Source organism: Clinocottus analis, unplaced genomic scaffold, assembly GCF_023055335.1.
Source record: "Clinocottus analis isolate CAN_PGR_092001 unplaced genomic scaffold, fCliAna1.0.p SCAF_4, whole genome shotgun sequence".
In the NCBI taxonomy this organism is placed as follows: Eukaryota; Metazoa; Chordata; class Actinopteri; order Perciformes; family Cottidae; genus Clinocottus; species Clinocottus analis.
Window position 1 is genome coordinate 21,738,286 of NW_027176153.1, and position 23,564 is coordinate 21,761,849.

Genomic DNA, 23,564 nt, shown 5'->3' on the forward strand with positions numbered 1-23,564 from the left:
GCGGTCAAGCGAGCCTCATCCGCTCAGTGAGCGGCTAGCATGAAATTAAAGGGTATGGTGGTCTACGGTGGCTTAGATAGCACAAAAAACATTCAAACGTAATTTCCCAATATTCCAATATTCAAACAGCTATAAAAAACAGATCTTTACACCGTAAAGTAAAATTACAATGAGGCCTTGTTCAGACTGACCTCTTCCATGCACATGTGTATGGGCATGAGATTTTACTGTACAGTTTTGGAGAAAATTGAATTCAAATTCATCTTCAACTAAATAATGATATTCATAATTTCACAATTTTCAATATTCAAACGGCTATAAAAACAGATCCTTACATTTGTAAAGTAAAACTACAACAGAGTCTTGTTCAAGGCGACCTCTGCTATGTCCATGTACATGGCCATGAGATTTTACTGTACAGTTTTGGAGAAAAGTGACTTCAAAATCAGCTGCAATGTAATAACGATATCCACAAACAAATGAATTAAGTATCTCTATCTATCTATCTATCTATCTATCTATCTATCTATCTATCTATCTATCTATTAAAATAACTGTACATGTGTTTGGTAGAAACATAACAATATTCTACAGTATAATAAATGACCCATTCTACATAATGGATACTTATACTTTTGATACTTTAAGCACATATAAATTATAATACTTCTTTAATTTTATGTCAGAAAAAATGTCACGCAAGTTAATAATTCAAGACTTCAGTCATGAGTAGAAAAAGTAGGCTACCAATATATTATATCGATTCATATTCGTAAATTAGTTATTAGAAAGTACTCATATCCAAATATTCAAAAGTAAAAGTACTCATGATCAAAATGGTCCATTTCAGAATAATATATTGATTTTATTTATTGATGCATTCATGTACATGTTTCAGCTGGTAAAGATGGAGCTATTTTCAACTAATTGAAATATACTGCTGGCTTTATCCATAGTCATAAATTAGAGTTTATTAGTTTATTTATATGTTGTATCTAAATCTGAAATGTACTTGTAACTATTATCAAAAGAATGTGCTGGAGAGCAGAAATAGTAGCAAAGAAAAAAGGAAATATTCAACTACAGTACGAGTACCACAAATGTGTACTTGAGTTATTGTACTTGTTACATTCCACCACTGCGAGCGCGGCTAAAAACAGAAATGTATATGCAGCCGACAGGACCAGACACACAAAGACCAAATAAAACAACAAATTATCCTAATAATGCTAATTAAAAAAAGTTTATTTGATTTCGTTAACCTTTTTTTTTTTTTTTTTTTAGCTCATGACAGATTCACACGACCCACAAAGTGCCAGAAATAATGATGACACCTGCAACTCTTCATACTTCACTGTAAACTCATGGGATAGACCTACACAACAGTAATATGGACATGAATAATGTCTTTATGTAGTTGTTGGCCATCCCCCCAAAAACTTTAAACAAATAGCCACATGTTTACATTATGTAAAAGCATTTTTTTTTACTGGTTTATGCTTTTATGACATGTAGGAGAAGAAGAAATGATAAGACAATGAAAAAAAAAACATTCTCAAAACTACCAGTAGAAATCATTTACAAAATTCAGTCTTTGATTTTTCTGTTGTGTCTTCGTTACAGAGTTTAACATTAAGTATGTAGTATAGGTACATTTACAGTATATTAAAACGCCATATCTTTGACCTGTGATAGTAACACTGATATAGTTCATATTTCAAACCATTCATTTTTCTAGTCTAAGCAGAATAATTTCAGCTGACTCGTCACTGAAAAACAGTTTATATCGGCCAAACTGGCCTTGTTACTGCTGCCGCAGGCACACATAACTAACAACATGACATACTGTAGATTTTATTTGTAAAGCCAAAGAAAATAATAGCGGTTTTGGTCCAGTCACAACAAATTTGAATAAAAGCAGCACCCTCTCGATGTATCGGCCGTACAGACATTGTTCACTCTAAAACTTGTTGCTTTTCATCATCATCATCACCATCGTTGGATTATTGCACTTCTTCTGGAGGAAGTGAAACAAGATGCAGTTTGTCTGCTCTAAAAAAATTACAGAAGACAGCCTCAACGTTCTATTTGAGTCATTTTGAAATGATGTCAACAACAACACAGTATTTCAGCAACATATCTGTCATCAACAAATTGAATGAATATTGCTTTAAAGTTGTTTGATATGTTCAGTCTTCAGAAAGTAGTCGGTATATCCTTAGTACTACGATATAGTCCTGTCATTATAGTACGCCGCTCTCCAGTGTATCTGGTGTTTTTTTTTAAAAAAAAGAAAAGGTTTCTAAACAATAAGCATCCTCCGGTCGTCATCAGCCCCCTCCGTGTGTGGCGGCATCTTCAGTTTGCGCTACGACACCCGTTTCCTGGAGCTGGTCCGGCCCAGGCTGGCAGTGCTGGACCGGCGAGAGAGGACAGGCGTGGCAGTGGTGGGGGACGTCTCATTAGGACAGCCGTGTTGGAGCAAAATATCAATGCAGCCTTTGCTCCCCGTTTTCCTGGCCATCTTCATGGCCGTCTGGCCTTGGTTATCTTTCGCTTTCACGTCAATTCCGTACTGGGAGGGGGGAGAGAGAGAGAAAGAGAGAAAGACTATATCTTTACATGCCATCAAGCCATTTTTACCAAGATGTTCCAGTAATTATGGAACCAGAGGAACTAAACCAAGAACTGAAAGTCCCTTTTGCCAAATACTGTTCAACCACATCTAAAGCAACAACAAAAAAGGAAGCAACAACACAGCCGTGCTGTCCTTCTGTGTATTCGCTGTTGCATGTCTTTGATGTTGTTTTACACCTGGAACTAAATCAACCCTGTTGTTCCTCTGGTTGAACAAGTTCTTGAGTTCCTCAAAAGGTTTTTGGTCCCTTGGGGAAGCTGCTGCGTTTAAAACACCTTTATTGTCTTCCTTGTGCATTGAAGTTAATGGGAACTTGAAGGCGACAGAGTACTTTTACAAACTGGCAATTTGGAGCCCTGGAAGCGCTCATGCCACAGCAAGACTATCTCAATGTGATCTATGTGAAACTTAGATTACATATAAGCAAGTAACAATGTAAAATGTGGGGTGAACTATGAGGAATCCTAAAAAGACATTGATAGAAATGTAAACCCACCCAAACGAGCAGCTGAGTCATGACTACATCTCCCAGCTGACAAGCGGCGTGCAGAGCCGAGCGAGGCGGCGAAGTCTCCCCGCTCAGTTTAGCGTTGATCCGTTCCTTGGTGCTGTGGGCCAGAAGGAGCAGCATTCTGGGCAGATCTCGCTCCGTCACCGCAGAGAGCATCCACGCCGGCATGCCGTCGTCCGGAAGCTGGGGCCCCGGGGACGGATGAAGCGGCGGCACAAACGCCCGTTGTTCGTACTTTGCGCGAATCCAGGACTCTCTTTCCTCACTTGGAGAACAAACACACAGGAGATACAGTCATGCATAGGATGTACTCCAATTTAAATCCCTGGCTTGCATGTTTTTATATCTAATAATTCCAGAGCTTCCCACAAGCACTTAAATGCACCAGCAGGAAGACCTTTTAGCACTCAAAAGCGGTAAGAGTTGTCTGAGAATGCAATAATCAATCTAAAAACCTGCATTGCTGTAAAATGAATGTGGCGACACCCACCGTGTCGCAGTAGGTGTGGGTTTTATTCGCCCTTGGGTGCAGCTCTCCCAGATGTTGTTGGCCATGTGGTTTCCGATGGCAGCCAGGACTTGTGTGAGCTCTCCCGGCCAGTCGTCCAGGTCCAGTGAGCGGACACGGGACAGGTGAGTCCCCAGGTTTCGATGGATCCCCGAGCACTCGATGCAGATCAACGCACCCAAGTTGAGACTGGCCCAGGTGGGATCTGCAGGACAAAGAGAAAAGGTGGAACAGTTACAAGACGCCCACAACAAACTAACACAAATCACTGAGAAAACATCAATATGAAATGGCCCATTTCGCTTGAAGAGTACTTTCACTTTTGGTACTTTTAGTATATTTTGATGCAGATTAAATGCATGACTTTGACTTGCGTTAAAGTACTCCTTTCCTGTGGTATTGCTGCTTTTACATAGGTCAAATATCTTGAGTGGATCCTCCACGACTGACTAGGTCTATGTGAACAGGGTGAAGTTCATGACGCCACCACAGGCTGTCAATGGAGCATGTAAGCAGATTCATCCTTCAGGGTGAATCGGCAGCTGGGGGCAAAGATGCTGAACTCACTTGGTGCTTCACAGTCAACACACAGATGGTTGCCCTTGGCGTTACGGATGGCCTGCAGCGCTACAGCCTCACTCTGGCTGCTCCTCCGAGCCTGCACGATTGCACACAAACACACATATTGAAATCCTTTATTCGTCCACACAATTACCCGTGCAACAAAGAAAAACATGGTAACACGTGACAATGCATCCTGTGCATTGATTATATGGAGACATGGTCTCAACTTCCATGTCCTGTAACTGGAGCTGCCATTCTCCATCCACCCACTGGTCAGTGTTACTTTGTGCTTTGCCTTCCAGCCGCCAGAACCCAAACTTATCTCTGCCTAGTAGACACATGGCATGTACGTTTTACAGACGGAGGCTTCCTCGGGCCTTTAAAACATGTGTACCTTGTTCCTGCCGCTCTCACAGGACTGCAGGCTGGCCAGGATCTGGCTCTCTATAGCCGAAACCCAGGAGTCTCGGTCCTCCAGGCTCTGAGCCTCAAAGTGCCACGTCTGCCCGGTGAACGACACTATGATGAAGTCTGCATTTTCTTCATCTGCAAGTAAAAAGGGGGAGCGCAACAAACTCAAGTAAGACGTACACGTGTGCAGAGACGGCTAATATAAAATGGCGTGATGTTATGGGCATTATGGATTCACAGTCAGTGTGGGAAGTGCACAAAACAAATGCAAAACAACACACACTATTAGTTTTATGGAAGGTGAGGACAAAAACATTTTGGAGTTATTGCAATCAAAAGTGGGAAAGATGAAAATGAAAAGAATGTAAATCAAAGCACAAGCTGATCCAGCTCCATCGTCCTCACTCGTTACCTGTTTTATTAATGTTTCTCAAGCTACCAAAGCTCTTTAATTTCCACATTTTGCGCTTGGCTGCCGAGCGAGAGAAGAGACAAAGAAGAGAGAACAGAGAAAGACAAGTACAAGAGTTAAGAAAAGGCTGCGAAGAAATATCTTGAGAAAGAAAAGCATTAATCTGTATCCTCACTAAAGAGACAGAGGCTTAAAGAAAAAGAAAACTGCACAAGAATATGTAAGTGTAAATATTTAAACACCATTTTTGATCGTAAGTTGTTCAAAATGAGAATCACATGATGCTCTCCTTTAAAAACTTCATCTCTGTGTTGAGTTACTACCTTCAGCCTGCCCGACAGCTGCATCTCCTTTCTGATTCATGCTCTTCTTCCTCCTATTCTTCTTCCTGTCGCTCATCGGAGACGACTGGCCGGGATCTTTTCCGGCGAAAGGACCGGCTGCTCCTTCAAGGGCATCTGACATTTGGTGCAAAAACAGGGAATCATATATTGTGCGTATCTATGACGGCATTGAATACGGCCTGAGTGGAGCTAAAGTGTTTTCTGAGCTGGTGGCAATGACTGAAAGGCTTTTAGTTCTGGCAGTTCGTACCAACACTTTGTGCCTTGGTGGACAAGGAGGAGGAGCAGCGCTGAAGTCCTCTGTCTCCTCCTTGAGGCGACAGGGCACCAGACCGATCGTCAACCACAGACAGAGTGGCTGGACACAACTGGGGAACTGAAAGCAGGAGAGGAAGTGAAAAGTTTATAAAGAGTCCCTCAAATTAAGACAGGTAGTTTAGTTAAGTTTGTAACAGCACATCATATTTTAGAAGATAATTACATCAAGAATAAACATATCCTTTAACATCTGCCCTGAGACCTTCGGTGAGTAAGCTCTGTATCTCTGTATACTTATACACGAGAAGAAGTACCTGTACTGGTGTTCTCAGCGGCCGTTAGCTCCTTGCTCAGGCCGTTGACTCCAGGTGCGGCGGCGGGGGGGACAGGTGACGGCCCCGCAGGAACCACGGCTCTCGGAGGACGTTTCCCGGGAACTTTAACCGTCACGCGCAGCAGGTCGATTTCTTTTCCATGGACGCTCTGCGTGTAGTCCTGAAATAGATGATATGTCACACATTTTAGACGTTTTCATCAGAAATGCAGATTAATATGAATATTTTACTTTTTAAAGAAGTAATACTACAAATTATAAAAGTTGAATTCATAAGAAAGTAAGCACAGCTTTGCTGCTCCAGCCAATAGTGACCAGTAGCTAATTGTGGCTAATGTCAGCTAACTTTAAATAGACACTACATTCTCTGCGTTTTCTTACTTCCATATTCCGTGGTGGAAACCAACTAAGTACATTAACTGATGTAGTGTATTTAAGTTCATGTACTTCTCTAATAATAAGTTTAGCTAGTTTCCAGAGTGTCAACATCTTTGAGTACAAGACAGAGCTGCTAGCATTAGCTACACGCTGATACAGTGAAGGAAGAAGTACTGCCATCTTTAACTGAAGTATAAGAGCAACACCACAGTGTAGAAATACAAAAGAAGTATACTAAAATATACTTCATGTGGTAAAATTAGGGCACTCATTATGAATGGCCCATTTCAGATGTATTTTATGATATTAATGGAATATAATTACTGATCATCACTTTAATGTTGCAGCTAACGGATTACTTTCCACCACTTGAACTTCAAGGACAACTACAAAGGTTAAATTACTCTGAATGTTTTCTAGAAATAAATAAAATAAATCAAAAGTTAAGACAAGTTTGAATTTAAAACTACAATTAAATATAAAAAGCTGCAGATGTCCAGCTCTTCTCCACAGTGATGACTATGAATATTGTGTTTTTACTGCTGCATTGATCTGTCTTTCGGTGTTCTCTTACACTGGCGCTGGAGTGGTAAGCCAGCGTGCCGTTGTTGGACAGGGTGACGTATTTCTTCTTCCACTCCTTATTCAGAGAGCTGCCGCTTCTCTTCCACAGGATGCTCTACAAAAAATTAAAAAATAAACCGAGGTCACGGCACTTGCAACAAACGGATCTCTGAAATCTGCCTAAATTTAGAGTCGAGGATATTTCTTCAAAGTGTAAAAGTGTTCCGACAACAGTAGCTGAAAGAACAATATTAATAGTACACCCTTGAGAAAGGTTGATGCTTATGTAAGCTGAAATAAATAGTTTCTTCCCACCTTGTTGCTGAAGAGGGAATTGGTACATATTATTGTGCTGCAAACTAAACTGAAGCATCATATAAAAGGTTTATTTTGTGTTTTGTGATGATAACCAAACCTGTTTGATGGGAACGCCCCGCACGTTGCTCAGGTCTCCTTTAGTATCACCGGACTTCTTATCTGAGTCACGATTCTGAAATCATAATCCGACAGCATGGGAAGGTGTTTAGAAGGTTTCAGCGGGGAAAGGCGGAGGAGGAGGAGCTGAATGGAGTGAAATGATTATGAGAGATGACGGGAGACCAAGAGGTGTGAGACACCCCGTCAGTTGGCCGCGACTGACCTTGAAGAGGGAGGGCCGTCTCGGGATGCTCTTCATTGACCGAGAGTTGCCGCTGCCAACCCCCTCTCCCTGTGCAACCCGCAGATCTCTGTGACCAATCACAGGGGTGGAGGGGAGGGAGTAGGCGTAGCCACAACTCGGGCCATTGCTGGCCTGAGAGGAGGAGGAGCGGGGGAGGAGGACAGCAGGGTCCGGAGACGGGGGTGGATGGGGATGGAGAAGAGATGGAGACAGTGAAAATGGCATGAAAGGTGACGTAGATTTGCATAATGAAAAGTGGGTGAAGAGCGACTGATTTTTCCAGCCGTAGTTCATCGTGAGCGAGGGACTGATGGAGCTGAGATGGACGTGGAGGGACTGATGGACGGGCTTTGAGATGGCGTTGAACATTTGATTTCAGTTTGATGATTTCAAAATGTGTTCATGCATGTAACTGAGAGAAAATCCTACTCCTGAAAATGTTTTCTTTTCCATGGAATACCTTTTTTTAAGACGCGACTGTGTCTCTTTTACTCATCAATATTGAATAGACACACAAAAAGATGACTATGTTGGCGAGAATACCTTCATGAAATGCTCCAGAAAAATAAATAAATGCTCTGCCAATGTTTAATTTGAGAAGAAAACAGCAGCATGGCAACAGCTCAAGACTTTCATCTGTGTCCTGTTTTCATCAGGTCTTACATAATATCTGTCTAGACAGGAACAATATTGTGTTTACCCAAACAAAAGAACAATAACAAGTTTCACACCTGAATGTGTGAGCATTCAGCGCGCTGATATCTGAGGTCCTGTCGGGACTTGAGAAACATTTCTTTGTTTGAATCACAAGAACTATAACTTGTATAAAATATTTTGATTTAAGATGCATATATATATGCATGTGCCTTTATTTAGATGGAAGGTAAAGCTGCACATTTTGTCAGCAGAATAAGAAAAGTCATTCTGATTAGTGTGATAGTTCAATTCTTTGTGTTGTAAGATTAGAACAAATAGGAAGAAAACTGGGCAGTTTTGCAACCAAAGCTTATCAGGGTGATCTTTAGACTCTTACCATTTATTTTCCGTCAACTCAGTTCCCTAAAATGTAAATGTTTCTTAAATTGACTCTTTTAACTTGTCTTGTTCTATGTTTTCTGTCTGTAACTATGTGTTGTTGTTTTTACGCTGCTGCCTGTCTCTCCCAAGTCTTCCTCGAAAAAGAGATTTTTAATCTCAATGGGACTTTCCTGGTTAGATAAAGATTTAAATTTAAAAAAACAACTAAGTGCATTACCTAGAGCAGATACACAACGTGAAGGAGGACCTATTTTGTTTTTTTTTTACCTTCGTAAAAGTAAATAGTGTAAAATGACTCAGAAGTCCTCCACTCAATAGATCAAATATACTTAAAAGTACCAAAAATAAAAGTACCCATGCATTTCAGAATAATATATCACTGGATTATCTTTACTGACGCCATTAATATTGCACCTGGTAAATATGTGACTTATATTTGAACTCCTTTATATATTCATGATCATATGTAACGCTGAACTAGTTGATTTATACATTTGTATTCATCTGAATCTAAAAAAGTCCAAATATTTGTAGGAGATGCATACAATTTAAATAGTCAAATAAAAGCTGCTAGGATGCGGTACCTGGCCGGGGAAGGATGCTGATCCAGGTGTGGAGCCTCCAGAGTGACTGGGCGAGTTGGGTAGAGACTTGCAGGCCTGCAGCGCCGCCTGCTTCTTCTGAGCTACAATCTTCTGGGCGGCTGGAAAACACACAGGCGTGAAAGTGTCGCGTCAAACAATACTCGTTTTCCCCCCCTAGATGCGTTTTACGTGTACTTTGAATTAAAATGCCAGCTCACCCTCCGCAAACACTCGATCAACGTTGAACCCGTAGGTCGCGCAGGTCTCGTAAAACAGCGAGTGACGCACATCGATGCACAGCTGCCTGGCTCTCTGATCCTCGATCACGCGAGGGTTGGTGTTACTGATTTTATCTGGGGGCAAAAAAAAACACATCAGTGATTATACAAATGTCAATTATCATGAAAAACAGTAATGCAAAGATTTACGTAAGCAAGGTTGCAAAGGGTTGGATCATTTCCAAGGGAAATTGAGCTCAGGAATGTATTTTCTTTTGCACAATTCCAATTTAAATAGCATGTCTTTTTCATAATGAATCATGTTTTGAGGGGGGTTGTACATTAGAAAGTAATGCTGGGTATTATGGGATGTTTTGGTGATGAGTATGCCTATTTAATTGAACGCAACCATGCAATGCATTCATCAGCACACTATTCCATCACACGTGCAGTTAATTTGTCAGCATCCCATTACATTGTCATAATATATCAATATATTATATACACAGTACTCTGCTGGTTTTTACTTGCTCATTGTTACCATGTGGGTTGTCGCTCGAATGAGCACGCTAATTGCACAGCTTCTATTTTCATCTATACTTTATTGTCAAACATTCATTTCATGAATTATTTGTTGAGTTCTACATCTTAGCGTGGTACTCCTAACTGATGAACGTTTATACCTCACTTCAGATGGAATCTGAACTATCCCTTTAATACTTTAAGAAAAGTCTCAGTTGTTTCCTCTTAAGAGAATGGGGAAAAAAACCTTGACCATGATGAAGATTAGTGTTCACGGTCACTAAATGATATCGTTTTTGGTTCTTCATCTTCACAATTTATGAAATAACTCCCTTTTTATCTTTTCAGAGTTACAGAATACATCTCCATGGCCGTGGTTCGTGCTGACCTTGGGTGCCGACCACGATGACGGGGATGTCCGTGCGGTGGGCGCTCAGCTGGCTGTACAGCTGGTAGAGCTCCTGGAAGCTGCCCTCGTTCTCCAGACTGAAAACCAGGATCACTGCGTCCACCCAGCTGCTGAACTGAAGGAGAAAGAGGATGATGAAGTCTGCAGGTACGTTAGTTCTGTTGTGCACACTGACTCTCCGTCTCCCTCACACACACACACACACGCACACACACACACACACACACCTGGGCATCAGGTGGTCCAGCTTCCTCCCGGATCAGTAATAAATGACTCTGTCCGTCCACCAACACTTCCTTTTTATACCTGCCAGCTGACGGGGACAATGAAAGACGAGGTTATTCAGCAGCATGACGGATGATGAAGCCACATCTCTCAGAGCAAATCAAATTTAAATATGACACTCGGCAAGCATAAAATGTATTTTATAAGAGTTGTTTATAAACCAAAGCAATTTGACCAGCATTGAAGGACCACTGGTGGACGTATTCAGACGATTTACTTGAGTAAAAGTATTAAAACCACACTGAAAATATTCTATTGATCATAAACGTCCAGCATAAAAAATATGTAAGTATAATCAAGAAAACGTAGTTAAAGTATGATGTGACTGTCAAACTAATATGTATAATAATGACTCACGTATTGATGTAAAAGCAGGATTTTAGTGTTGTAATTCGTTGAGATGGAGCTCGACTATTACCCAACGATGATTTAATTATAGATTTATCTGATTATTTTCTCCGCTGATTGATTGAAAATGGGGGGAAATCCAGCCACAGTTTCCCAGAACCCAAAGCGACACGTTCCCAATGTTTGTTTTGTTCAACTAGCAGTTATTACAGCAACATTGTTATAAATGAATCCCCAAAAAAATCAAGAGTAACACATCTTGTTGTTTTTATATAATATATATTTTTAAATGATTAAATTAGCTGCCAATACATTTTCTGCCCATTTATTATCAATTAATTGTCCCTACATTTTCAATATTTCCCACATTATATTTAATTTTGTGTCGTAAAAGTTACGTGAGAAGAAAATACTAAAGTGAAGTACAAGTACATGAAATGTGTACATAATACTTGATTAAAAGCCCTTCCCATCACTGTTAAGGACACACGATACAAGAGATGCGTTTCATGTTTCTTACCATCTGACCTCTCAAGCGCGACATAACTGCCGGTGATGTATTTGTTCACCAACGCTGACTTGCCGCTTTTTAGACTTCCCAGAATGCCCTAGGAGAAGAGGGAAGGAAATACAACACCGTTCATCCAGGGTCAGCCTGACAACGCTCGATCACAGGCTGATGTTTCAAATATAACTCGGACTGAATTAAAACACACAGTTCCTCCTCTGAGTATGTTTTTGTGACTTTTACTTATGTTTAAATATTCAGTGGTGGAGGAAGTATTCAGATCCTTTAGCAAAAGTAGCAACATGCATGGAAGTAAAAATACAGAAGCATTATCAGCTAAATGTACTTTACATTGTTTTAAGTAACATTACCTATAATGGAGAATGAAAACTAAACAAAATAATGTGTTATCATACACTAAGTGACCACTTTATTAGGTACACCTGTCCATTGGCTGTCTTAACATCTGTCTTTATAAAGCTCATAATGGTCTGTTTGTGTTCACGTGTTCTGAAATGTGTAAATTCACGTTTATTATGCAGCTAGTTAAAGGTGAAGTTGTACTGGAGAACATTTTATTGAGAGGTGTTTCTAATATTACACATGATTTAGTTAAGTGGAAAGCACAAATAACTAAAAAAAATACTTCAGTAAATGTACTTAATATGCTTTCCACCACTACATATACTCTTAATTCCTCAAACTAAGTGTACGTCAAGAGATAATTCAACCTAAACAACTAACCCTAAAATAAAATTAGAGAACTTCAGGGTGCCTAAGTTTGCACTCTTTTTAGACGTCTCTGTTAAAATTATACAATTAAGAATAAATCCTTCTGTTTCTGATGCCGGTGTCAAACTGGTACACGTTTTGCCTCACCAGTCTGAGCTCTGGGATGGATCTGCTCAGCGTCCACTCCTGGCTGTTGGCGATATTCACTAGAGAGAGACAGACAGAGACAAACAGTCAGTGAGGCGGAGACGCAGAGAGAGAGATTCATCATTTTGATCATGCACAGTCAAAAAGCCACGATAACAGCCTTTCTGTGGGAGAGCAATAAATCACACGGCTGCTGCGTGACCGACAGCCGTAAGCACACGTGTGGCCTCGCAGGTCGCCTTAATGAATGTAACCTTTCAGTCACTGCGGGGGGGATCCAACAGCATCCAGCCACACCACTCTTTATCCACTTTGCCCCCTCCCCGTGTGCCATAAATGACGGGCAGCTGTGTGGTGAGTTACTGTGGCCTTTGGTGGACGACATCTCCCCTCTAAGACCTGCAAATAACGATTCCTTCTTTCGATCCTTGGATTAAATATGACTTTGACCATGAAAGGTCATAAAATAGTGAGAAAGAAAAGCCTGTTACCATTGCAGGTGCCTATAAATTTCATATTTTGTTCCATCAGCAGTCTAAAACCCCAAATATCTTCAGTTTTTAATGATATAAAACAGAGGGAAACCACACGTCCTCACCTTGGAGAACGTGCAAAGAATAATTGTCATTTTCACTTGAAAAATTACTCAAAACATGAATTGATAATCTAAATATTATTTGACAATACATCATTTTTCTAACGGCCGACTAATGAATTAATCGACAAATCATCTCAGCTCAAATTTGAGATGGGTTTTGATAGCGTCAATGTTGAATGCTATTTGGCGTGACATGAACACACACACACACACACACACACATCAAACAGTATATTAGTCAAGAAGGGTCGGGTTGCACACAGCTGTGCCAACGTCCCCACTGGGGAAAGTACGCCCAATGTGATGTGACCATCAAAACCAACTGCAGCTTCAGAGGGACGAGAATAAAGAGAAAGAGAGAGCCTGAGGAGAGTCTGAAACTGATTTGGAAACAGAAAAAAAACATTTGCCGGTGTATTTAGGTTCATCCCACTGCAACGAATGTATCCTGATGCAACAGTCCTGCATTAAGTCTTCCCTTCACGGAGGTTATGATGGTCAGTTTGTGTCAAATCTGTTTCAGTCGTTTGATTTAACAGCACAATCATTTTAGAGGATGTAGTTTGCGGTGCTGTTGAACTGCATTGTCTTACACGTGCTATGTTTGACCTACTCTTGTTTCTATAAATACGGTGCACAAAATGATAGAAATGCATGTCTGTGTCAGTTATAATGCAATACAGATGAACAGCAGAACAAACTGGAGCCTCCAAAATGACCTCGAGCCCTCTTTAATACATTTTCAATAAAAGCTGGACGTTATAACCTTCATCAGGCGAGGATTTATTACAGGACTGTTGTATCCGATTGCATTTGTTTTATGCACTTAATCATCTGGCAGCTAAGTGTATCTATTACTTTAAAAAAGATGACTGAGAGTCACGCCAGACATAAATATAGCTCTGTGAGTCTGTTCTGTGTTTGGGCTGAATGCTAACATCAGCAGGCTAGCATGCTAACAATGATGTTTAGCACGTGTGTTGCTCACTGGGTTATTTTGGCCCATTAGCATGGTAACATTTGGAAATCAGAACTAAACACAAAGTACAGTTGAGGATAATGGGAATGTTAATGGAATTTAATCAGGAACTAAAGTGGAAAAAAATGTGAAAGGCCTATTAATGTAGATTAAAAAGTAATTTGGATTCAACATGTAATTTATAATTACATGTTGAGACATTTCACTGGACATGTGACATTTTTGCCCTGCTGATGGCAACATAGAAACAAATCAGGGGGGTCGTGCCGCTAAAGCTAATTCAGGGATAAAATAATCAGAAAATACAAAAAGGAGAAAATGATTGAATCACAGAAAGACAACAGAGGAGACCGGGAGGTTTTTGGCAGACTGGAGCGCCCGCCATCATGGGTGTGAATGTGTGATGTGTCCTTCAAAGACCGACGATGATTAAACTCCAGCCCTGCTTCCAAATCTATGGAGCGTCCAGGCCAACATCACACAGATGCAGCCGGCGATGAAGTCCTACCACACAAACACACACACACACACACACACACACACACACACACACACACACACAGAGTTTGTCTATCTTTGTCCGAGTCAAAGCTCTCTTTATCGCCTGCTGCTGTTGTCAACAGTGATCCGACTGTGTGATCCTTCTGCTGCTTCGACCCGCAGATTTATACAGAAAGCCAATTATCCACATACTCTCCTCCCAAACCAATCATGTGTGATCCACTCTGCAAACTCCCACATGTCGCCTGTAGCTCACATCCAGACCTGCCAATTTACTGACTTAAATTTTTTTTGGGGTGGAATTTTGGTCCCAATCCTCTCAGCCTCTGTCACCACACACACACACATGCACACACACACACACACACCACCTCCTCCACCCTGTTTCATCAGACTCTGCCTCTGTAGCAGAAGCAGCAGTCCTGCCGGTTGCCATGGCAACACTTCCTCCTGCCCTCGGTGTGTGTATATGTGTGCGTTCAAATGCGAGTGTGTGTGTGTGTGTGTGTGTATGTGTGTGTGTCTGTGCAGTCGGCAGGGCTAGTCTCACTACTTGCGTGTGTAACAGTGTGAATACACAATGACTGAATGAATCCATTAAAAACACTCTCACACACACACACACACACACACACACACACGTTCTTTCTCTGAGCAAACACGCTCGTGAAAAAGATGTACTGTTGCAGCCGTCGACACGCAGCGTAGAGAGGGGGGACAGCGGCAGCAATGGCGATCCTAAATCTTAAAATGCCACGCGAGTGCTTCGACATGATGATGGAATTTGAATTTAAACGCCCGACGGAGACAAAGACGAGAGTGAGAGAGCGAAGGAGAAAACCCAAAAAAATAAGCCCCCTTACATAGTGGCAGAACATGCAGTGGGTGGAATATCAAAAACAGGATTAGCAATGTTCTGGATTGGCTGTGGATGCACCCTTCCCTGTTTGATGTGGATGAACAAATAACGCCTCATGTCTTTCCCTCTATATGGAAATAAAGGCAAGAAATAAATCAACCGGAGAGGCGGCACAATCCATCCGTTGATCGCGCCACCGGCTCCTCTCTCTCTCTCTCTCTCTCTCCCCTTTGGCTTCATTATGAGATTTAAACTCATGCTGGGAACGCTGCTCAAGTGTGCGTGTGTGAGTGCAGAGATTACCCCTCCAGCGGTGTGAAATCTGCGCACACTCTGAGGGGAATTAGATTAAGACTGTCCAAGATGATTCTATTGTCAGTTCTCAGATCAAAAGGACTCCATCTGTCGTTAATTTGGCTTCGGGGGAAAGGTTTTCTCGACGCGTGATGGTATTATAGCCTGTAAATGTATTCTGTGTGGGGTTCTTTTAAAAAAAGATCAACCCCACCCCAAGTCATTTTTGAAATGGATGCCTGTGCACAGATGAAGCAGCTACATGTCTGATAAGTGTTTTGGCAAAGGAACTGAAGACTGGAGTGTGGTCTGATAATGGTGTGTAGTGGTGAACATGAAGATTTTGAGCGGTGGAAGTGATGTTGCGACCTCCTACCTTCCTCTTCACTGGAGTCTCTCTGTATATAGACAGGTGGCGCTGTGGAGGATGACCCCGCTGACCCCGAGCTGCTCTTCGTGAAAATGCCGCTGATGAACTTGAGCATCTTCCTGTCTTTAGTGGAGCCTCGGCTGCCGTGTTGCGCCTGCTGGGTCAGCCCCAGGTCTTCAGAGAGGCTGTTCAGGTCGCTGTTATCCAGCGTGCGGCTTTTACCTTTGCGTCCGGGTTTGTTGGCCTGGGTGGCGGGTGCGGGCAGGGAGGCCGAACCCGTCTTCAGTCTGTCCTTCCTGGGCATGTCTCTCATCACCGCCACCATGCCGCCTCCGATCTCCAGAGGCATTCCGGCTTGAGCTTCGTCCCGCAGGTCCCTCCAGCCGTCGGGCCTGCTCGCCTCGGCCCACGAGGCCCTGCATGGGCCCGGCGAGCGCGTCGGCATGCGGCAGTCCTTCCGGTCCAGGCTCTGCGCTGAGGTAGGGCTGCGCTCCCTGCCGTCCCTGGAGTCGCGGCCGCGGGTCGCCACGCTGCTGTGAGACTTCAGCAGGCTCACGGGACGCTGTCCCACCGGACGGATAGGGAGGCTGGTCCTGGTCGGGGTGCGGCTGGGCTCGACCGCCTCCGTCGGAGGTGCGGTGGTCAGTAATGGCGACCTGCATTGCTTCGTCTCGGGGGTGGAGGGCGTCTTCTCGACCTGCGTTAAGTCGATCTCTGCCGACTTCGTCTTCGTAACTGTTGCTCTCTCGGCAGGCGAGGGGATGGAGAGGTTGCACGGTGGCTTTTCACCCACTTTGATGGGGACTTCAACAGTAGAGGGCAGTTTATCCTTCAACGGGCTGAGGGGTTTCCTCTGGCCGTCTTTGAGTTCATCCGGCGACTTGCTCCCTTTCACGATAGCAGCGTCCTCAGCTCTTTGTGGTCGTCCTGCTCCGTTCTCCCCCCGAGCGGGAGCTTCACCTTCGGCCTCCGCTCCGGCCCCGGCCTCTCCTCCGGGCCGGGCCTCAGCCTCCTTCCCCTCGGTGCTGTTCTTGGCCTCCCCTCCATTCTCCTCCACAGCCTCTACTTTGACCAGGGTGAGGGAGATGAGGTAGGTGGTGCGTTGCTGCAGGGCGCCGCCTCCGCTCATGTGGTCAGGCTTCAGTGGACACACAGTAGATGAATGAAACCGGACAGAGCGACATGTACGACTGACAGTCCGCCAGCGTGTTGGGATGCGAGAGAATCCGACCGCGCGACCGAGACCAAAAACTTACGTAGACGGAGATTAAGTTTCTCCTTGGAAGATACGCCAGCAGAGAGGCTGTTGGTTTCATCCATCCCCCAAATCCCTATTTCTTTGTTTCGGATATTAATTTCGGTCACGGAATCCTTCTCGAAACTATAATTCTCACATCTCTGGAACGCAGGAAATAAATCCACTCTTCCTGACAACCTTCAACACACTGTCAGTGCAGTCCAAGCAGCTCTTTTGTTCCTCGAAAACACCCAATTAAAATCTACCCACTGCATATGTGTGCAGCTACTGGGGCAAATAAATCTTCATTACGGCGCCACATTCCTGATGGTAATTATTTACTTGACCTTATTTTTTACGTGCGGCAACCCCATCACATATGTTGCTCAGTTCATCCTCTTCCCTCAGAGCAAAAAAAAAAGAAGAAAAATCAGGATTCAATTCAGAACAACTGCCCCGCATCATACGTCATCAAAAATATGATCAACAGCAGCGGTAACGTGAAAAAAAAAGGTAACGTCTTTTAAAAATGAATCAGTGTCACCCTAAAGCAGCATGGCACACAGTACACCAGGAGCTGTATGCAGTCCGGTCCGGATCATGGGCTCTCACTGCAAGCCACACATGTGTGTTGACGGATGCGTCCATTCAGAGAGCGCAGCGGCAGGAAGGCAGGCAGCCTCGCGGAGACGCACGGGAAGGACGTTGACGAGGGCTGAAGGGGATCAGGAGGAGAAGCCAACAGAAGCCCGGGCGGATATCTGGAGATGCATGGCCGAGTCAGGGCGCGTCCGGCCATCACGCCCCTCTCGCTGTCTCCCGGGCAGCCTGTGTCCTCTGAGCGCATTAGGCGGTGAGCGTTGGACCACACGGAGGAGGCGCTGAGGCGAGTCCCCGCCGAAACAGCCCCCCGACAGAGACACCGTCGCACAGGTTCAACGAGTCCAATCACACACACACATATTCACACACCCTCACACATGCGCCCGCTCACACTCTGCGTTTCTCTCTCTCTCCTGCTCTCGCCAAACACACCGATAGGAATCTCCAATGTCCCTCCCTCTACTTGCCCCTCCTTGTTCCAATAGGCAATCCATACAAAGCAGAGGGATCCTGCTCCTCTTCTTTCCCTCCTTTATTTTCAACCTCTCTCTCTCGCTCTCTCTCTCTTTCGCTGCTGCTGCTGCTTCTCAGAATGTGCAGGGTCCCTGCTCTTTATTGCTCATCCCTCCCATCCCGATCATCCCCTCCCCTCCATCTTTCTCCCTGCGTTGCCGGAGAGGAGGAGGGGGTGGGTGGGTGGGGGTGGAAGGCAGCGGGTATAACTGCTGGTGGTAAAGCAGCAGTGCTTGCACAGGCTGGACCTGCTAAATGAGGGGAGACTGCCGGAGAAAAGATCAGCGGCAGGGCGAGGGGAGCAGGCAGGATTAGTCAGGGATGACAACACCAAGAGAAGAAGAAGAAAAAAAGATTGATGCATGTTTGTGGAGGAAAAAAGACACGGGGTGGGGCAGGGTGTGTTTTTCCAAGTGCCTGCTCCCTGTCTCATTTATACAGCTGCCAGAATATAGTTTCATCAAGATCATCCATCTGTCTTCAGCTGTCTATTTGTGTGTGTGTGTGTGTGTGTGTGTGTGTGTGTGTGTGTGTGTCTGTGTGTGTGTGTGTGTGTGTGTGTGTGTGTGAATGTGGCTCCGTGTGGCTCCTCCTCAGTAGGAGGCTTGGCTTGTTTGTTGCTAAGGTGTTACAATCTTCCTGGCTCTGGTGGCACAATCATCTCCGTGTCCTTTCTCCCGTCTCCCGCCTCTTCCTCCTCCTCTTCCTCCTCCTCCTCCTCCGGTAGTACATTCTGTATTGCAATCACTCCCAGGATCTCTGTATCAAAATGGTGTTTCTCTGTGCGTGAGCGCTTCATTGCGTCGTGCATGTGAGTGGAGGAGAGTTCCTGTGAGGTTATTGATCTGTAGTCTATTGCCTGCTACAGTATGTGTTCATTAGCAGAAGTGAGCATAAGCTCTGGGTTCAAAGCATGAAGCGGAGCATATTGGACATCAATAGTTGACCAAAGAATGCGCAAAATATTAAACAGATACTGTTATTTCAAACAATCCCATTCAAACAGAGCAGTGAAATATTCCATTTGAAGTCGGTGAAATGAATCAATTTACTCTTTTAGAGATACAGTAACTCATCTGCATTTAAAACCTGTATTGCTATTTCTTTATTCATTGTTCGGTCAATTATTTAACAGCAGAATATAGTCAAAGATTTCCTCGAAACCAAGTTGATCAAATGTTCATCAAATGTAACATTTATCCAACCATCGTTCAAAACCTCAAATAAATTCAATTTTTATAATTCAAGACAAAGAAAAGCAACAAATTATCATATGTGCGACGCTAGAACCTAAAATAGTGAAGATTATTTGAATAATTAAACTTGTAATAGATCCATTTTTCAATCAACTTCATCGTTAACGAAACGAATGGAAAAAAAAAACAGGAAGATGAAGATAAACTGCTACAATTATGACGCATGCTACAACAGAAACACTGCAGCAAACATGATTACACACATCCATCACTTGAATTATTATCTGGTGTAATTCCATGTTAATTACTCTCTGATTAAAAAAAAAATGTATCCTTGAAGTGAAATCAGAGGATGCTTTTCCCCCCACAGTGCACCAGTCTCACAATCTAACTGTCCACCTGCTCGGCCCGCTCCCCCCTCCGAGCAGTCAGTGAGAGGGCAATAACTACTCTCACTGAATACAAAAGACCTCTGACAACCAAGCACAGGACCTGAGAGAGGACCGCAGAAGATTCATGAACCTCGAACGGGAAGCTGCTTGTTTAAAATACAAAATCAAAACACACTTTCAGGTGGAGTGACGTTATATGCGAGTAAAAATCTTTTTTTTTTCCACACAGTGAGAACATGCAGCTTGCAGCACATCGACTCCAACTGTTTAATAAAATAGACGCCCGCATGTAACACAATATATCGCACTAACATATCAAAAAATAGCAGTCGCCTTTCAGCGGACACATTTTAGAAACACTCTGTGTGAAGAGACTCGCATGCATAAATAAAGCACACACACGCATTAACACCTATATGGGCGGGTGCTGTCAGATGGACAGTGGCCAAGGGCAGTGGTCATGCTGGGTGCTTTTCCATTTCTCCTTCACTGGGAGCTGTCCTTCCTGTCTTTCCCCTCAGCTCTGCTGCCATGCTGTCATGCAGCAGTGAACACATAGCAGTCAAATTCACATTTAAATGTCTTCATTTAGCCCCTTTTCTCCCTGTCTTTTTCTCTCACCCCCCCTCCAGCCTTTCCTTGGCAGAAGTCAGTCGACCACATCCAACTCGCTTTTTTAAGTCCAAAAAAGAGTGGTGGCTCTCTTTCCAGAAGCAGTGAACTCAACACTCACAGATCCAGGCCCCACTGAGGATACACTGACTTTGATCCTCACTCCAGCCACCTAATTATAACCCCCACGCCCCCAAAGAAATATGCTGAATGTTTAACACATAGGGGAAGTACTTCTCAGAGCGTGTCAAGATCTGCCAGATCCCAAAAAAAAACCTCAAAGCACTCCCAAAATCCATCAGGGGACTGATTGACCTTAAATTTACACACAAACAGAACAGTGGACTGATGAATTATTGGATGAAATCAAAAGGTATGTGAGTTATTTCAAAAGGTTATTGCACCAGACTGACCACGCTAGTGGTGTAAAGTACATTTACTTAATTAAATTTGGAGGCATGTACTTTACATGAGTATCTTCCAATGTTGTACTTTTTACTCCACTCTGGAATGTTCTGGAGATGTTTAAAGTAGAATAAAATATGAATACTCTTATTTTAGTGGAATGATCGTGGCTACAATGTCAATTAAACACTCGAGCCTTCAATATTCGTAGAGCAGCTCGATGCTCCGCAGCAACAGGATGCTACAGATTACTTTCTAAGCTTTCTTTGGAAATACTCGACAACCTCAACATCAGAATCAGAACCATTTATTGCCATGTATGTCTTCACATACAAGGAATTTGTCCTGGCGGGAGCTACATAACATTTAACATACTTAAGTATCGTACTTAGTTACTTTCCACCAGTGGTGGAGACATTATTTTCTTGTGTGCTTGTGTTTTTAGTCTTTGATGTTTTTAATTTAACACTCTGAAAGACCATATACAGAGTGAGTACTTTCACTGTTGATATATTTTGCTGGTAACTTATGTACTTTTGCTTAGGTTGTAGTTCTGAATGCCTGACTTGTACTTGTAACAGAGTATTCTTACTCATCTGTAACGCATTGTGTCACATTAACAAGAAACGGTGGGAAGTAGAGATATGAGGAAATGATGTAAAGCTGATCGGCTTTACGTGTGAAAGGCCCCGCTCGTCTGAAAAGGAAGTGGCTTTGAGGGCGGCTGCAGATTGGCAGACAGGAAGTAGGCCGCACAGCGGGTCTCATCCTGCTGCCATGGCGATGGCTGCTGAGGGATGCTGCCATTGGTTGCCCGTGTCCAGCCGCTGACTGATAGATAAACGCCGCGATGTATCAGGTGTCTGTGTCTGGGCGCTGAATTTTTTTGCCCTCGGAGTGAAATGAAAATGAACATCAACTTCTCTAGAAGAGACACACGCCGACTGACACAGGAAGCACAGGAGAAGATATCAATCACCAACGCTGTCGAGTTCCCCCACTGTTGATGACGACAATGGCCAAACTCACTGAGAACCAAAGTCAGCTCAAGATATTTCCTGTTCATCATATCAAGAAATGCATTAAAGTGAGCACCTTGAAAGTCAAACCATCCATCAAATTCTGACAATTTGTGCATAAGAACTGTAGCATAATATGCCGCTTTCTTCCCGAGATACCACAAAGAAAGAAAGACGAGCTCACCTTGAATGCTGTGGAGGTAAACTTTAAGTCCCGAGCGCAGCTGTTGATCCGTAACTCTTTCAAACTGCTTGGAAAGTCTGTTGATTGCACTCTGGAGAGATGCATGCCTCTTGATCTCTGCTCTTATTGCACAGGAGTTTACTGATTTACCGCCGCCGTTCATCCTGACGCATGAATCTCTTTGTAAACTGAAGCTAAAGTGCCTCGCTTCAGCCCATTTGAGCTCCCGGGCTTGTTTGTTTTCCAAGATGAACACAGACTTTAAGACGCTGAAACGGCAGAAAGAGAAGCAACGGCTGCTGCTCAAGGTTTCTCTCTCGCACTCTTCTACACCACAAAAGTCAGCGTACGACAATGTGTGTCTCAGTTTCCTCTGCAGGTTTGAACTGAACTGAATTCACTTCCTTATTTCAAACCATATTCTCACGACACAGACGCTCTGACTGCTGTGGTGGCCACACGGTTGAAAAGGCAACATTTATTTCATGTAACATGCTGTTGCTGCTATTATTAAAGAATCAATTATGTACAAACATAATAATTATCACACTTTTTGTGGTGAAATGTTCTTGGCTACAATGGCAATCAAACGGTGTCTTATTCGATGTTAACAGAGCAACTCGATGCTCCACAGCAACAGGATGTTACAGTTTGGCTTTCTTTCGGAGAGTGCTGCTCTGTGCAACTGTGGAAAACAAACAGATTTATTTGTGAATAAATGACTGCTAATGTCACAGTTTTCCATCTTTGTCGCGCTGTAACACAGATGTCTTTCTGATGTATTACCAAGCGTATTGTGTAATGCTTGTGTAACAGGTGTCCTGCTATCATCAGAGGCCCAGCTGAAAAAACTCACTGTGCTCTCACACACACTGGGAATCCTGTTCTCCAGTCCTTTATGTCATTTTTATTGTTTAATTGTTTTGTTTACACTGTTTTGAAGAAACATTTTTACTTGCAAAATGTAAATCACAACCGGTTCGGTGTTTTCCTCAATTGATTTCTCATCTGCTTTCGCTTCTTGTAGTCGACGAGATAAAATATGAAATATAAAATTTGAGTCATTTAAAGCAAAGTTAAACTACAGAAGGATCCAGTTTCATCAGTCTAAATGTCAAGCAACACAAAATGTAATTTAAACTTGAGGATTTTATTTTATGTGTAAACCATGAGGGCATGTAAAAAGATTGGACTACATTTGGGTTATAGTCTCGCCTGTGTTGTGACAGAGGGAACAACAAGAATATGTAAAGTCTTCCTCCACTCAAAAATCATCCAATATGCAACTTAAATAAGTGTGTTGTGAAAACTTGAACCCTTTGATGTCTACCAGTGAAACTATAAATAAATGTACTACATTTGCATATTCATGGTTTCTGGATTTTCCAATTAGTGTGTTTATATGTGCACTAGTTTGCCGTTATAGGT

General features: G+C 43.1%; 1 protein-coding gene and 1 long non-coding RNA gene across 4 annotated transcripts; one reads left to right on the plus strand and one right to left on the minus strand.

Moving 5' to 3' along the window:
* Window positions 1-1,215: 1,215 nt before the first annotated feature.
* Window positions 1,216-22,314, minus strand: agap2 (ArfGAP with GTPase domain, ankyrin repeat and PH domain 2). 3 transcript variants are annotated; one of them, XM_068597329.1, is made up of 19 exons: window positions 22,137-22,314; window positions 12,375-12,433; window positions 11,508-11,595; window positions 10,582-10,667; window positions 10,334-10,469; window positions 9,424-9,558; window positions 9,206-9,324; window positions 7,563-7,715; window positions 7,338-7,412; window positions 6,933-7,037; window positions 5,961-6,141; window positions 5,639-5,764; window positions 5,368-5,502; window positions 5,045-5,104; window positions 4,616-4,767; window positions 4,225-4,315; window positions 3,640-3,862; window positions 3,135-3,414; window positions 1,216-2,575 (listed from the first exon to the last, which is right to left on the minus strand). In XM_068597329.1, exons 1-19 carry the CDS (start codon window positions 22,297-22,299, stop codon window positions 2,369-2,371), a joined length of 2,574 nt encoding a protein of 857 aa, XP_068453430.1. In that variant the 5' UTR covers window positions 22,300-22,314; the 3' UTR covers window positions 1,216-2,368. The 3 variants fall into 3 exon arrangements, with proteins under 3 accessions (XP_068453430.1, XP_068453429.1, XP_068453428.1); XM_068597328.1 differs by lacking the exon at window positions 22,137-22,314 and adding an exon at window positions 15,982-18,444; XM_068597327.1 differs by lacking the exons at window positions 7,563-7,715; window positions 22,137-22,314 and adding an exon at window positions 15,982-18,441.
* Window positions 4,632-11,699, plus strand: LOC137800237 (uncharacterized). The gene is made up of 3 exons (XR_011079539.1): window positions 4,632-4,801; window positions 10,294-10,501; window positions 11,581-11,699. It is a non-coding gene; the product is annotated as an uncharacterized lncRNA (long non-coding RNA).
* Window positions 22,315-23,564: the final 1,250 nt, after the last annotated feature.